The 15,961-nt window shown below is 40.1% G+C and overlaps 1 protein-coding gene across 1 annotated transcript; it reads left to right on the top strand.

Annotated features, from left to right (window-relative positions):
• Positions 1-10: 10 nt before the first annotated feature.
• Positions 11-3,332, top strand: LOC114236540 (olfactory receptor 52E5). The gene is given in 3 exon segments (XM_028164159.2): positions 11-14; positions 2,714-3,280; positions 3,283-3,332. Coding segments are annotated over 3 exon segments (621 nt in total).
• Positions 3,333-15,961: the final 12,629 nt, after the last annotated feature.

The following is a 15,961-nucleotide window of genomic DNA, read 5'->3' as shown; positions in this document are numbered from 1 at the left end:
AGATCTTGAGATGGGTAAGGGGTAGCTGTCAACATTTTTCCATTTTTTTTTTTTTAAAGAAAGAATTGGAAAATTTTATTCGAGCCAAATTTGAGGATTAAAACCTGGGAAGAGCATCTCAGAAAGCTCAGAACTGTTCCCTCAACATTTTACCATTAAGCATGGTATTTGGTGGAGATTTTCCTTTGTTGATGTATGGAATCAAATTTAGGAAATTCTCTTCTATTAATTTGATGTCAGTTTTTGTACTGAGTGGTTGAATTTCAACATATATTTTCGCTGTAATTATTAAGATAATCACACGTCATTTTTATTCTGTTCTTGGAATACATTGATTTATTTCCATTTTTAAATCTAACACAGATTTCTGGAATAAACCACTATTATTCTTCATATGCAATACTGGATTTGTTTTTGCTCATACGTTGTTTAGGTTTTGTTTTTATCTCTGTTTATGAAAGAAATTGACCTGTAATTTTAACATTCTTGTAACATCCTTGTCAGGTTTTATAAAATGCAATACATGGGCAAGGAAATTGCTGTTTTTTTGTGTAAGTATATATAGGATTGAGTGCTAAAATCCATTATAATGTTAATTTGGGTGGCTTTAAATTCAATTTTAAAAAAAGATTCTAACTTCAGTTTTTACTGCAAACTTCATGGATCTTAAAAATCTAAGGTAGTGATTGAAAAAAATTAAACACACTGAAGTAAAAACAGGGGAGAAGAGGAAAATGATCAATCCAATACAGATTTTTCTGTCAGAATGGGAGGAAAATGTAAAAAGAAAATAATCAATATGAAGCACTTTTAGGAAGAGAATGATTTCTTCTAGCTTCTCCATACCTCCTTTTCTTTATGATCAAACATGAACAGCTTGTGCATGAGCGCTTTGCCTTTGGGAGAGGGATGCTATATGCTTTTTGAGCTAACTGTAAAAGAAATTATGATAAGGGGGCTGTAAGGATGGAATGAATATCAAGGAGTTGAATATCAAGATCTGGCTGTCCACTATGATAGCCAAGGGGCTCCGGTGGCTGTTGAACACTTCAGACATGCCTAGTCTGAATTGAAATGTGCCGTACATATAAAATACACACCAAAATTTTGAAGACTTAGTTCAGTGTAGATTGCAGTGATGATACCTTGATATATTGGATTAACTAAAATATATATTTACCTGTTGCATTTGACTTTTTTGATGTAGATACTAGAAATGTAAAACTTAAATTTAAAATTTAAAATTACATATGTGGCTCACATTACATTTCTATTGGACAGTTCTTCCTGTAATGCAGTTTTTATCCCCAAGGGGGCGCTAGTATAAGGCAGATATGTTTATTTCTTCAGGGACTCGTGACCCCTCTGAGGCATATTTATAGCAGAAGGTAGTGGCGGAGAGAATTGGATCTCAACCTACCTAGAAATTTACAATTTGGAAGATTGTAGGAAGGGTTCATAGCCAGAGAATATGCCATACTGCCTAGTCTGGTCCCTGTTTTTGGCCCTTGGTCTGTTGGACACTCGACATTCCTTCATGGTTTGAGTTCATCCTTGGGGCTCAGCTCTGGTGTCTGTGGTGAGATTAAGTAAAGGATATAGTAAAAGCCCAGTACTGGTTTGGTCTAGGATAGGGTTTCATTTGGGAGATTAGAGGCCAGATGCATACTCTTCACCTTGATTTGCATTTCAATTGGGAGAAATATGAAAGGAGATAGAACAGGCAAACCCAGGTTCATTCAGCTGGTGGATTTGGGGGTATGAGAGATGATGGTAAAAGAGAATCTGTCTGAGTTATTGCTCCCTTCCCACTTATTTTCTCATATAATAAATCCCAGGCAAAAGCAGTTAGCCCAGCTGTCCCCTATCTGTAGAAGTGTCCAGTGAATGACCTTAGATAATAGGAAAGCCAAAGTACCTGTTAGTATTCTGTAGGTGGTATCTGGGGAAGGTTGTTCAATCTTAGATTTGGCGAGAATTATTAGGATCCTTGGAATGAGTTTGCAGCCCTGACTGTCTCCTGAGGGATTAGGGGATCTGGGCAGAGGCCTATTGGCGTTGACACTTTTGGTGTGATGCAGTAGGCTAAACTGCTATGAAAAAATAAATTCAAAAACATAATGCATCAAATATTAAAGAAATTTATTTTTTCATATAAAAATCTATGATGAGTGTAACTAGTGGGTGAGTGGCACTGTTCCATGTGAGATTCAGGGATCAAACTTTCTTCCATCTGTGGCTCTGCCATCCGCTAGGACAGTACTGTTCTCAGCATCAAGCCAGCAGAAGGGTAAAGAAAACTGGAGGCAATTTACTTCTTAAATCCTTAGTTCATATATGGGATTCATAATTTCTGCTCACTTTCTGTTGCTGAGAATAGCCATGAGGTCACATCTAACTGCAAGGAAGATTGTAAAAATGTCTGCCATACACAGTCATGTACAATCAAATTTCAAAGGAAGGAAAACGCAAATTTTGGTGGAGATCTAGTGTCTATTACATAGATTCCAGGAGTACCTAGAACCTTAAAGAACTTTTTTCTTATCACAGAAGACCCACTTTTTTTTTTTCTGGGGCTATGTTTATTCTAGCCTGTAGCCTAAATTCATAAAGAGTAGTACTGTCACCAGGCAAGTGGTATAGTTATCCTAACATTTCCCAACAAGTCTGTGCTTGCTAGAGCTGGCATTTTACATTTGACTCTAACTTAAAGGGAATTTTGCCATCTGCGACCTCCTGAGATACAGCACGATCCTCACCAATAAGGTGACAGCCGTCCTGGGCATAGTCATCAGAGTCCGGACTTTGGTGTTTGTGACTCCTTTTAGAGCCCTTATCCTGAGCCTTCCTTTCTGTGATGTCCAGATCATCCCCCACACCTATGGTGAACCCCTGGGTTTGGCAAAGTTGGCTTGTGCCAGTACTAAGGTCACTGTTATCTATGGCTTGATTGCCTTTTCCATGGGATATATTGACCTTTCTGTGATTGGATTTTCCTATGTCCAAATCCTTAGAGCAGTCTTCTACCTCCCGTCCTGGGATGCCCGCCTCAAGGCACTCAGGACATTTCGCTCCCATGTCTGCTTAATGTTGGCCTTCTACCTGCCAGCACTCTTCTCCTTCATGACACACTGCTTTGGCCACAACATCCCTCATTATATCCACATACTTCTGGCCAATCTATATGTGGTTTTTCCCCCTGCCCTTAACCCTGTAATCTATGGGGTCAGGACAAAGCAGATAAGAGAGCGGGCACTTAGGATGCTTAACCCTAAAAGCTATTGATATTTAACCCCAAGAGGATCTTCCACGATCATTCAGTGGAACGATAAGATCAAAACAGAAGTAAACACTGGAATATTTTTGTTAAAATCCTCTACGTGTAATCCTCCACTACATTCTCCTCATTAGTCATAATGTACACCACATTAGAAGGCAGAGCTCAAAGATTCCAAAATAATCACTCTATTTTTTGCCACAGGAAAAGTAGAACAAAAAATTCTCACATTTAAACCCCACTGATACTACAAAATTCCTAAGGTGAGAAAAAGGTTTGAAAAAGTGCCCCCAGTAACTAACTACCTTAAATACTTTTCTTTCTCATGGGGATTCTCTTCATTCACATGTCAGAAGCTGAAGTTCATGACTATAAAAATGATGAACTTCATGAAAACCAAGCAGGATATAGTGGGAAGAGAAATGCACGATGAGTCATGAGATACAGGTTTAAATTCAGGCTCTGGCCTTGACTGGAAGATGTACGTGAGAATGTCACTTAGAGCTCTTTGAGCTTCGGTATCCTTACCAATAAAATAACTTAAAAAAAAAAAAAAAGCTGTTGTGAAAATCTTTGCACCTTCTGAAACGTAAAAAGGTTTGACAACAAATAAACACATGTATTTCTAGTGTGGTTTTTACTTCTGGTGCATGTAGATTTAACTTACTAAATCCAATCCTACTATACAGTCACTGGTATGAAGCGAGGTCTCCAGCTCCAGATGACCCCATTGCTTGGGGGTCTTTAGGGACTCAGCCCTTACCTTGGTCAGAGCATTTCATTTAGAAAACTATAAAGCCTGAAGAGTTAAGAGGGCTTTCTCTGGGCTTGAGGACTCAGTGAAATCTCATGCCCTGCGGTTCTGGTTAGGGTGAGCTTCAGGGCAGAATGAAATAGAATGACTGCTGACATAATATAAAGTCATTCTCATTTGAGTATGGAAGCTAGATAGGATAATTGATTTCTTTGGGTATTCTAGGAGCTGCAAAAACATGAAGTTGGCTTCTAATTGGAAATGGGACCCTGGCTGAAATTTAAGGTAGAATGAGCAAGGAATATACAGAGAATAGGGCTAAAGTAATAGTAATGTAAACTAAGAGAGGAAGTGAACTGAAAAAAATGATACTTTGTATAAATTTATAAAGAAAAATGACCGAATGATCAGTTTCTAAATAGAAATTACAATATTGACACAAACAAGATTTAGAAAAAAACTAAACATATCAAAATATGAAGGAAGATGACAAAAAAAGTCATTGCAGATTTTCTTCCAAGTAAGATGGTAGACCATGATAACTTTTCATATGTTTCTTATACTATATTAACTGTTCTGCAATATTAAAAAATTTGCAAAGCTTTCAAAATTATTTAGAAAATTAACATTATCCTGATGACAAAATCAGAAAATAAAGAAAATACAGATTCTCTAAATCAATGCAAATGGCAACACAATTATGAGAAGTTTGACTCAAAGTGGGTATACACAGGGATAGATACTACCAAATTGTTGCAGAGATTTGTAAAGGATGTAGGGACCGATACAGCAGTTGTCATTCCTCACATTAACTAGCACAATTTTGGCACATGAAGGGGCTCAGTAAACATTCCTTTACTTATGATATTGGAGTGCCTAAGTGTAGAGTTGACAAATAGTGTCTACAATGGATCTCTAGTTCCATAGAAGTCAAGCCCTAACTATAAGGAGCAGACAAGCTACATACTTAAGGGTGGCTCCCTGCTCTGGTTCTAAGGAGAGAGGTTAAAGAGGACCACAAGTTCTCACAGAATTGTCAAACCCAGTGAAGGTGGTTCAAGGAACTGGACACAATAGGCCTAAGACAGGCTTGGGGTGAACCTACATACAGATAAAGGAGACGGGGTGGGGGTGCAGGATTACTCAAAGAGCCAGATCTTAAAGGGCAGATTCAACTCTGCCATGAAGTTCCAACAGTATTAAAAAATGTCCTATTAGCACAGTCTTGGTTGGTTAGATTTAGTATTAATTAATGCATTTTAAATTAGTAGACTGTAGATGTTTTGTCAATTTAACTGAGAAAATCTGTTAAGAGTCACTTTGCTATTATAGTCCGACGATGGTCCAACTGTACTGGAAACAGGTGTATTAAGAACAAGAGAAGGGGAAGGTGGGACCTACCACCTCACTCCCTGGTTTGCAGGTTTGTTGTGTTTGCATGAGAAATTTGCATGAGCAACACAGATTCTTTTGAGAAAAAAGATCTGAAACCATTGAACAGTATTCAGGAACAGAGCAAATTTAAATCAAGACCCAGTAGCAAGAGAGAGCAACAGGTTACCTGGGAATTAAATATCTAGAGGAAAAAGAAATCTATCCTGGTGACCAATGCTCAAAACAAAGACCTAAATATTGTTGAGGAAATAAAACTGTGTATTCCACATATCATAAAGTAGAGTTTGGGAGCCTCTTGGTACATAGTCATCTGATATGCTTCAGATATATTCTAAGCATGTGGGTGTTAACGATGGGAGCTGTGACCTCAGAGGCCTAGTGTGGGACATCAAGACTGGCAGTCAGGGAGTCTAAACAGCAGGGCATTACTGCCAGGAGTAAATACATGCTTCATTGTTGACAACTCAACAGTGCCTCCTCGTGGCTATTAACCAGAATAGCAATACTGAAGTGATTCCAGTTAACTTTTGCTTGGTGTTTGAAAGGAAACTGACAACTTTCAAATCAGAAAACTCCTGGGATCTCCAATGCTAGGGGAAGGTCAGGGGATAGCTTAAAGACGAAAATAGTGTACTTCATGATCATAAGGCACGTGGGGATTTTAATGATTAATTTAAAAAATAAAAGGTATATAACAGTTTATACTCTGATTTTCTTTTCTCCATTGACATTGAAGAGTCAATATCAAATCAATAACATGAGTCAAGTATTCATAAGGATAGAGTATATCTCAGTATTTTATAAGATGTTACATTAGCAATGTTTGACTGAGGACTATATATAATAGTAACATTTCTTCATTTTTCAACCAAAAATTAGTTATCGAGTGCTTTATGTGTGATTAGCACGGTAGTGGTTAGCATAGGTAGTTACCAAGAAGTAAACTACTTTCAGAGAGATTATGTTCAAAATAGCGCATGAATTATCATTATTCCCAATCTTGCAGATTAGGCAATTGAGCAAAAAGATAAATTACTAATGATCATTTAATTAATAGTGACCAGAGTCAAGAGTGAGACATTAGGCACATTTGCTACATAAATCTATTTTTCCTATTACATTTTCGAGGAGTGAGCTGCATAGTTAGACTTCAACTGGATAGTTTTGTCGTTTTCTGAAGTTTTTCAGGCTCCAGATTGTAAATAACAAAGGCAGAGCCCTACACAACCCAGCATATGTTGAATTAGTCAATGCAAGTAAAGTTAGTTTCTACCACAAAGATATCACAGTAACAACATAATAAAAGTTTACTTCTCATCCACATACCATTCCAATGAATGTGGGCTTTGTTTCACATCAGCATTTAGAGACCCATATTTCTTTCATTAGTTGGCTCTTTCATGTTCCTGTCCCTTACAGACTGCCACCAGTTCTTCTGAATCTGTCAGGCAAGTGAAGGGAGAAAATGTGCAAGATTTTGTAGGAGGTTGTAGGGACTCAATCTGGGAGAGATTTACATCGTTTTCTCTATCATTCCATTGGCCAGAAACTTCACATAAATCTAGCTGGAGAGACCAGGTGACTAAATATTTATTTCTTAAGAGAAATTATATGAGAGACCCTCACATGTAAAACATACGTAACCTCTTCCCAAATGAGACTAAGCGAACTCTCATCTAGTCACTATATGCAGCCTAGAGTCCAAGATCTCCAGGAGTGTGTGGTCATCTCCATCAGGTCCTGATGTGCTTTCTCTTGGACCAGTCATCTTCCTCCTACTACCACACGTTTAATGGTGGAGCAGAAACTGAATACCAGTGAAAAAGATTCCCAGTTGAAGTGAAACATGGAATACATTTAGCAAGAACTTGTCAGTGGTAATTCTGGAATACTTTGGGGGCAGGCCTTGCAATACTTTTATCTCCTGACAGTAGAATAAGTTCCCTGACTAGCTCCTGGATACGACTCTGGGAGAATCTCTCCTGGCCATTGTTTTCTATGTCCCTTTTTCTGCATATGTGGGATTGTGTCTTCTTCAATGTCCCCCGTTGCCTTATATGAAGCAGACATTGGAGAATGTGACTTCTTTTGCAGATACTACATATGGAGACTGCTTCATGTCTGTAAAATATTAAAAATTGTTTTAATTTTTAATCAAAAGCTTTTTTAAAAGCCTAGCTCATGTTTCTTTGGCAACGGACCCTCTCGAAACTTAACAAGGATTTTCTTAGGTAAAATTTAAATTTTCTTTCCTTTTTTTAATGTCTTTTTGCTTTCCCCATGCCACTGCTTTCCTACATAATTGTGTCTACCTAAGGCTATCAGACTTTAGTAGGACAGCTATCCACATAATGTAGTCTCTTCTCAGGGCTGCTTTCTATGAGTCTTTGTTACTTAAAGGCATTCTAAATCTTTCTCTAAACCTTTGATTTCCCAAGTACTAGGAAAATTCTTCAAGGCTTTATATTTATGACCTTTATGTATTATGATTCATTTCTGCTTGAAAACCAACTAACTTTCTGCTAAACTCATTTATTTCTCATAATAACTTGTCAAGTGAAATCAACAATCGCAAACGCACACTATTATTTTGAATTCTTTCAACCTTTTCCCTAGAATTGCCATTTAGTAGACATGTCAACTTGTTAGGTGATCTTTCTAGCACTGGATGTCAATTTTCTCATTGTCTGCAGCCTTAATTAGAATAACCTTCCAGCTGTCAAAAAATCAATTCCAATTTGTCAGTGGTTTAACACAAAGCAATTTTATACTTTTTAATAAAATCCAGTCCAATGCAATGTGGAAGGGGAAAGCTCTCTTCCATGCAGTCATTCAGGGTCCTAGCCTCCTCCACTGTGTGGTTCCAGCATTTTCCATGGGTTCATGTCTTCCAGCGGATTATCTGCAACTAACCAGAGGAGGAGGAGAGAGTGCAGAGGGCATCAAGGAGGTTGTAAAAGCCATTCCTGGAAGAGGTGCATGCCATTCCCTTGGACAGGCTTAGTCTTATAGCCCCACACAACTGCGGGTATGTCTGAAAATGTAAATTTATTTGTGTTTATGAGGAAAAAGAATTCTGTTTGGAAAAATTAGTCTCGACTCTATCATATATATACATTGATTGTCAAGCTACAATCCAATTTGTGGAGTGAGAATGGTGAGAAGTGGTAGGAGAACCTCTGGAGCTTTCTGTGATTCTCCTGGTCTCTCTGAGACACTGTCTGCCCTAGAGTCTGATCTACATCTTGTTTGCCTCTTACAGATGTTTTATTAAATAATTCATCATCTTTTATTTTAGACTCATAAGAGAGAGAGGCAAAGGGACGCTTTTAGATCCCTTCCATGTTTTCCAGTCATCCCCCATCACCTGTGGTAGGAAGGAAGAGAAGGCAGTGGGTGGAACGTCGGTAAGCTGCATCTCAGGGATAGAAGTTCAATGGATGGGTTGCAGGGATTTGAATCCTTCCCCAGACCCAGTCCCCAGCCCAGGACCATCTAAATGTATTCCTGAGACCTGCCTTGCCATTCTGCCATGGTGACATCAGGAGTCCTGTGTATGATTCAAACAAACAATGATTTTCTACTCAGCCTTTGAGTTTATGCAGTTTGTTGTCTGTCAGGAGACACTGCTGTTGGGACATAATTGGGAAGAGAGACTAGAGGAGTCAATATTCTAGGGACGAACAGACCTTGGTGGATTTCCTCAACAAAGTCACTGAATCTATTACATTTACTTGGATGTTTATGATAGAATTAAGAACTGTGTCCTGCTTGAGAAATAGGCTGAGAGTTTCCTAAGACCTATGCTTACTCCTGTAAAAGTAAATATTGATTTGTCTGTAGATTGAGCCAAAAGGGGGATATTTATGGGTCCATGTGTCTTGCTTCCTCACGGCTGAGGTGAGAGCAGTCTCCTTGACTTCCCAGGTACACTACTGACTTAAAAGGAGTCTGAGGAGTTCTGTACTATGTTTTTCCAGCCAACTAGTATCAAGAAGATATTTCTGAGATGTTTTTTTCCTGTTGTGGGAAAATACTACCTTGCTTAGTATTATCATTTCACTTTCCTTTTGCACCAAAGTCTTTTTTTCCTAGCCAGACGGATTGCTTAGTTCACCAAATAATAAACATGTGATAATGATCGCCATGCCTCATTCTTCCTACTCTCCACTGAGTGACAGATTGATCAATATGCCATATACTCTCGAGAAAGAGCCTCCTGCCACTCACTTTCAGTGTAAAGAGACTTGGATTTTAAGTGTGGAAGCCAGGTTTAGTGTCCTGGCTGAGCTATTGCCAGCAGTTATTGACCCACCTTATTGACCCACCTCCTAGAGAAATGGAAATAAAAACAAAAGTAAACAAATGGGACCTAATGAAACTTAAAAGCTTTTGCACAGCAAAGGAAAACATAAAGAAGACGAAAGACAACCCTCAGAATGGGCGAAAATATTTGCAAATGAAGCAACTGACAAAGGATTAATCTCCAAAATTTACAAGCAGCTCATGAAGCTCAATATCAAAAAAACAACCCAATCCAAAAATGGGCAGAAGACCTAAATAAACATTTCTCCAAGGAAGATATACAGGTTGCCAACAAACATATGAAAGAATGCTCAACATCATTAATCATTAGAGAAATGAAAATCAAAACTACAGTGAGGTATCACCTCACACCAGTCAGAATGGCCATCATCAAAAAATCTACAAACAATAAATGCTGGAGAGGGTGTGGAGAAAAGGGAACCCTCTTGCACTGTTGGTGGGAATGTAAATTGATACAGTCACTGTGGAGAACAGTATGGAGGTTCCTTAAAAAACTAAAAATAGAACTACCATACAACCCAGCAATCCCACTACTGGGCATATACCCTGAGAAAGCCATAATTCAAGAAGAGTCATGTACCAAAATGTTCATTGCAGATCTATTTACAATAGCCAGGACATGGAAGCAACCTGAGTGTCCATTGACAGATTAATGGATAAAGGAGATGTGGCACATATATACAATGGAATATTTTACTCAGCCATCAAAAGAAACAAAACTGAGTTATTTGTAGTGAGGTGGATGGACCTAGAGTCTGTCACACAGAGTGAAGTAAGTCAGAAGGAGAAAAACAAATACTGTATGCTACCACATATATATGGAATCTAAAGAAAAGAAGAGGGGAAGGTTACCCTTGTAGGCGATGCTAAGAGAAGAAAGACCCGCCTAGGTGGATGTTCAGTAATGATTAATGATGTGGTTTTAGGGACAGGTAGACCCTAAGCTCTTTGGGGGAAGGAGGTAGGAGAGCAGAGTGTCAGGAGACAAGGTTTAAAGGCTTACAGGAGCATATGCAGCCATACAAGGTCCACCTGGCAGTAGGCATTGCCATGTACACTGCTGTGAGGAATCACAAAAATCTGACACAGGGAAATGATGTGTTATGGATGGGACAAAGGAGAATCACACAGCAGCCTTTTAGAGAGCTCTGAATAGGACAAAGGAAAAGTGATCAAGATCTGAACACAGGCATGCAGGTGGAGAAGGATGTATATGAGGGGTGGGGAGGACACCTGGATTTAGCGTAAGAAAGGCAGCGGACGCAGAGAGACTGGAGTCAAGAATGTCACCAAGAGTCTTTTAAATGACACAGGGAAGAAATGTCCCTTTCAGACCTCCTATAACACTGATATATTGTAGCAATATACTTTCAACTCTGCCTTATAGTCCCTTTTAAGTTCCTTATAGCTGGGACCATTTTTTCTCTACATACGTACTCTCCTCAATGAAATCATTGGCCATCTGGGGCATTGCTTTGATCTTCAATACTGCAATTCCATTAGTTTATACTCACAAACTGATATTTACAAAGGCGTGGTTGCAGTGGTTCTTTGTTCCAAGCGCTAATGAACAAAACATGATCTCTGACCATGAGATACTGAGAATCTGGAAAGGTCAGACAAGTCTTAAATTACCAAAATTATAACAGAAGATCCAAGCCTAGCTATGATTGCCTAGAAACAGGAGTGATCATCTTGGCTCATAGATGGATTTAGACAAGAGCAGAAAGGAAGACCCTGACCCAGCCAGGCACACAGCCTTGGCCTCCTAGCCATGATATGGGTGGGGGGCTTTGAACCTACAGTTGCTCAGGGCCCACAAAACTTGTATGGCCCCAGGATCTAAGCATCTTGGCAGGTCGACATCTACACCAGGCCCTATGGAAAGAGTTCCATCTCCTTTCCATTCCAAGCTCCTGGACTCACCTCCTCTCCTCATTGTCTCCTTCTTCCCAATTTTCCTGGCCCCAACTTGAGACTTACCAGCTTCAGAAGTTCGCACTGCTGCTGTTTTTGGCTGTTGAAAAAAAGCACCTTAACTGGCCCCTCCAAAGGCTCTAAAGGCTGATTTTATAGACTCTGGCTCCACTATGCCCCTCCATCTCCACTGCTCACAGAGATTGGTGCCCTTGTTAGACACCTGGACACTGAGGCCCTATGGTCTATTTCCCAGGAGAGAATATTATAAAAGGCTTGATTCAGCATTGTGAACAGAGTGAAGACAGAGAGATCAGAGGCTCTTGAGGAGTCTAAATAAAGAGAAAGAAACCCCGAGAAAAGAAGGGTAAGAAAACTGAGTGATGAGAATCTTCTCAGGAAAAACTTCTATGGATGTACCTGTGGAGAAGGAAATGAATAAATTATCCTAAGAACTATAAGTCTGAGGAGGGAAGTGACCAGAGGAACATCCCCAGCAATCAAAGGATCAGGGACCTCAAAGGAGCATGGACGAACAAAAAAAAAAAAAAAAGGAGCATGGACCACAGACAACTGTGGGGGCCAGGAAGCACTTTCCATGTGGTCCCATCTCATGCAATGGGAGGATCAGTGGTCTGCACCCAAGCAAATACCTGGTGGTGACCCTGTTTACACAGTGGTCTCCTGTCCAGGGTTTTACCTTCATGGCTGTTCTTTGTCTAACTGTCACCTAAGCATGGTTGTAGGAAATTCTACTGTTAACAATACATATCTTATACAGAGCAACACTTAGCATTGCTTTCTTGGGAAAACAAATGGGATTGTCACTAGTATAGCCACCACTCTGAATTGAAGAAAATAGGACCTAAAAAATTAGCCTCTCCTGTGAAGGTCTTTAAATGCTTCTGAGGATAGGGACACTCAGGCTAAATGTAGGCTCTTTGGAGCTTTGTGCAAAGGAATCACGGAGAGGGGAGGGCAGGTGGAGTCGGGTTCTACATCTCACACTTTCCTACCCACAACTGCTGGAGAAGGAGATATTGGGGCAGAAAAAAGGAGCAGAGAAAAAGAAGGAAGGAAGGAAGAAAAAAGGGAAGGGAGAGAGGGAAAGAAGACTGGAGATAAATAAGGAAAAAGAACAAAGTTATTGAATGATTGTAGTTAATGTTGTATACAAATGAATTTAAAAATCACACAGTTAAAAAATTGCTCTTGGGCTTCCCTGGTGGCACAGTGGTTAAGAATCTGCCTGCCAATTCAGGGGACACGGGTTCGAGCCCTGGTCCGGGAAGATCCCACATGCCGCAGAGCAACTAAGCCCATGTGCCCCAACTACTGAGCCTGCCCTCTGGGGCCCGTGAGCCACAACTACTGAGCCCACGCGCCACAACTAATGAAGCCCGCGTGCCTAGAGCCTGTGCTCCGCAACAGGAGAAGCCACCGCAATGAGAGGCCTGTGCACTGCAGGGAAGAGTGGCCCCCGTTCGCCGCAACTAGAAAAAAGAAAGCCCGTGTGCAGCAACAAAGACCCAAGGCAGCCAAAAATAACTAAATTTAAAAAAAAAAATTGCTCTTGTCTATGTTTGTGAGAAATTGAAACTAAAATATGGAGGGTTTAAATAATCTGCCTAATTCACATAGCTAGCAACAGCCTAGCCAGGATACTAAATGTGACTTCCAAATATTAAAATCCAAGTCTCTTTAGCAAAAAGTGAGTGTCAGGAGGCTCTTTCTGAAGAGTATATGGCGTATTGATCAATCCGTCACTCAGCGGAGAGTAGGAAGAATGAGGCATGGTGATCATTATCACATGTTTATTATTTGGTGAACTAAGCAATCCATCTGGCTAGGAAGAAAAGACTTTGGTGCAAAAGAAAAGTGAAGTGATGATACTAAGCAAGGTAGTATTTTCCCACAACAGGAAAAAAACATCTCAGAAATATCTTCTTGCTGATACTAGTTGGCTGGATAAACATGGTACAGAACTCCTCAGACTCCTTTTAAGTCAGTAGTGTACCTGGGAAGTCAAGGAGACTGCTCTCACGTCAGCCGTGAGGAAGCAAGACACATGGACCCATAAATATCCCCCTTTCGGCTCAATCTACAGACAAATCAATATTTACTTTTACAGGAGTAAGCATAGGTCTTAGGAAACTCTCAGCCTATTTCTCAAGCAGGACACAGTTCTTAATTCTATTATAAACATCCAAGTAAATGTAATAGATTCAGTGACTTTGTTGAGGAAATCCACCAAGGTCTGTTCGTCCCTAGAATATTGACTCCTCTAGTCTCTCTTCCCAATTATGTCCCAACAGCAGTGTCTCCTGACAGACAACAAACTGCATAAACTCAAAGGCTGAGTAGAAAATCGTTGTTTGTTTGAATCATACACGGGACTCCTGATGTCACCATGGCAGAATGGCAAGGCAGGTCTCAGGAATACATTTAGATGGTTCTGGGCTGGGGACTGGGTCTGGGGAAGGATTCAAATCCCTGCACCCCATCCATTGAACTTCTATCCCTGAGATGCAGCTTACCGACGTTCCACCCACTGCCTTCTCTTCCTTCCTACCACAGGTGATGGGGGATGACTGGAAAACATGGAAAGGATCTAAAAGCATCCCTTTGCCTCTCTCTCCTATGAGTCTAAAATAAAAGACGGTGAATTATTTAATAAAACATCTGTAAGAGGCAAACAAGATGTAGATCAGGCTCTAGGGCAGACAGTGTCTCAGAGAGACCAGGAGAACCACAGAAACCTCCAGAAGTTCTCCTACCACTTCTTACCATTCTCACTCCACAAATTGGATTTTAGCTTGAAAATCAAAGTATATAAATGACAGAGACAAGTCTAGTTTTTCCAAACAGAGTTTGGAAAAACTCTAACACAATAAATTTACACAAGTAAATTTTCCTCCTCCTCAACACAGAGAAATTTACATTTTCCAGGCAAACCTGCAGTTGTGTGGGGCTATAAGAGTGAGCCTGTCCAAGGGAACGGCACCTCTTCCAGGAATGGCTTTTACAACCTCCTTGATGCCCTCTGCGCTCTATCCTCCTCCTCTGGTTAGTTGCAGATAATCCGCTGGAAGACACGAACCCATGGAAAATGCTGGAACCACACAGTGGAGGAGGCTAGGACCCTGAATGGCTGCATGGAAGAGAGCTTTCCCTTTCTATGTGCATTGGGCTGGATGTCATCAAAAAATAAAATTGTATTGTGTTAAACCACTGACAATTTGGAATTGTTTGCTTTGACAGCTGCCAAGTTATCCTGAATAAGGCTGAAGACAATGAGAGAATTGGCATCCAATGCTAGAAAGATCACATAACAAGGAAAGCTGACATGTCTACTAAATGGTAATTCTAGGGGAAATGGTTGGAAGAATTCAGAATAACAGTGTGTGTTTGCAGTTGTTGATTTCATTTGACAAGTTATTATGAGAAATAGATGAGCTTTGCAGAAAGTTAAGCTGGTTTTCGAGCAGAAATTAATCATAATAGAGAAAGTCCATAAATATACAGTCTTGCTTGGGATGTCAAAGGTTAAGAGAAAGATTTAGAATGTCTTTAAGTAGCAAAGACTCATGGTAACCGGCCCTGAGAAGAGACTAGATTATACGGATAGCTATCCTCCTCAAGACTGATAGCCTTAAATAGACACCATTATGTAGAAAAGGAGTGGCATGGGGAAAGGGGAAAGACAATAAAGAAAAGAAAGTAAAATGTTAAATTATGCCTAAGAACATTCCTCGGGTGTGTGTTTTGTGTGGGTGTCAGTCTATGGATAGTGATGCTATTGGCTAGAAATGCCTGGGGGCACTCACCTGGGCTCCTCCTCCTTGCAGGGAGCTCCCACAGACATTTTCCCACCCAGAGCCAATGCTGGACCAGCCCTTAGAGTTCTTATTATGATTACAAGACACACCTCAGCCACAACCATTAGGAAACTTCGGAAAAACAAGGTTTGTTATTCACAAGTCCTGTGGGGTAAACAGCATACCTGAGCCACACAACAAGGTCAGGGGTACAGAAGAGGGAGGGAGAATGGACCTGAGGTTCTGCCTTTACTGAGGTCAAGGGTGAGGTCCCCAGATTTTCACAGTTTCACTCTTTATTGGTGAATTTAAAACATAAGAGCAGGAATTAAAGTGCAAGAAGGGAAAACCAGGGGCATTCAAAAGGTCATTCATCTACTGAACCAGAGCTTTCTAAAAAGGGGAAGTTCACGGACCGGGTATCCTGATTCTTTATCTAGTTGTGTCATTGGTAATGTGTTTATTAGAGATGAA

This window comes from Balaenoptera acutorostrata, chromosome 9 (assembly GCF_949987535.1).
Source record: "Balaenoptera acutorostrata chromosome 9, mBalAcu1.1, whole genome shotgun sequence".
NCBI classification, from domain to species: domain Eukaryota; kingdom Metazoa; phylum Chordata; class Mammalia; order Artiodactyla; family Balaenopteridae; genus Balaenoptera; species Balaenoptera acutorostrata.
Note: the sequence above shows the minus strand (reverse complement) of the source record. Positions and strands in the feature narration are given on the sequence as shown.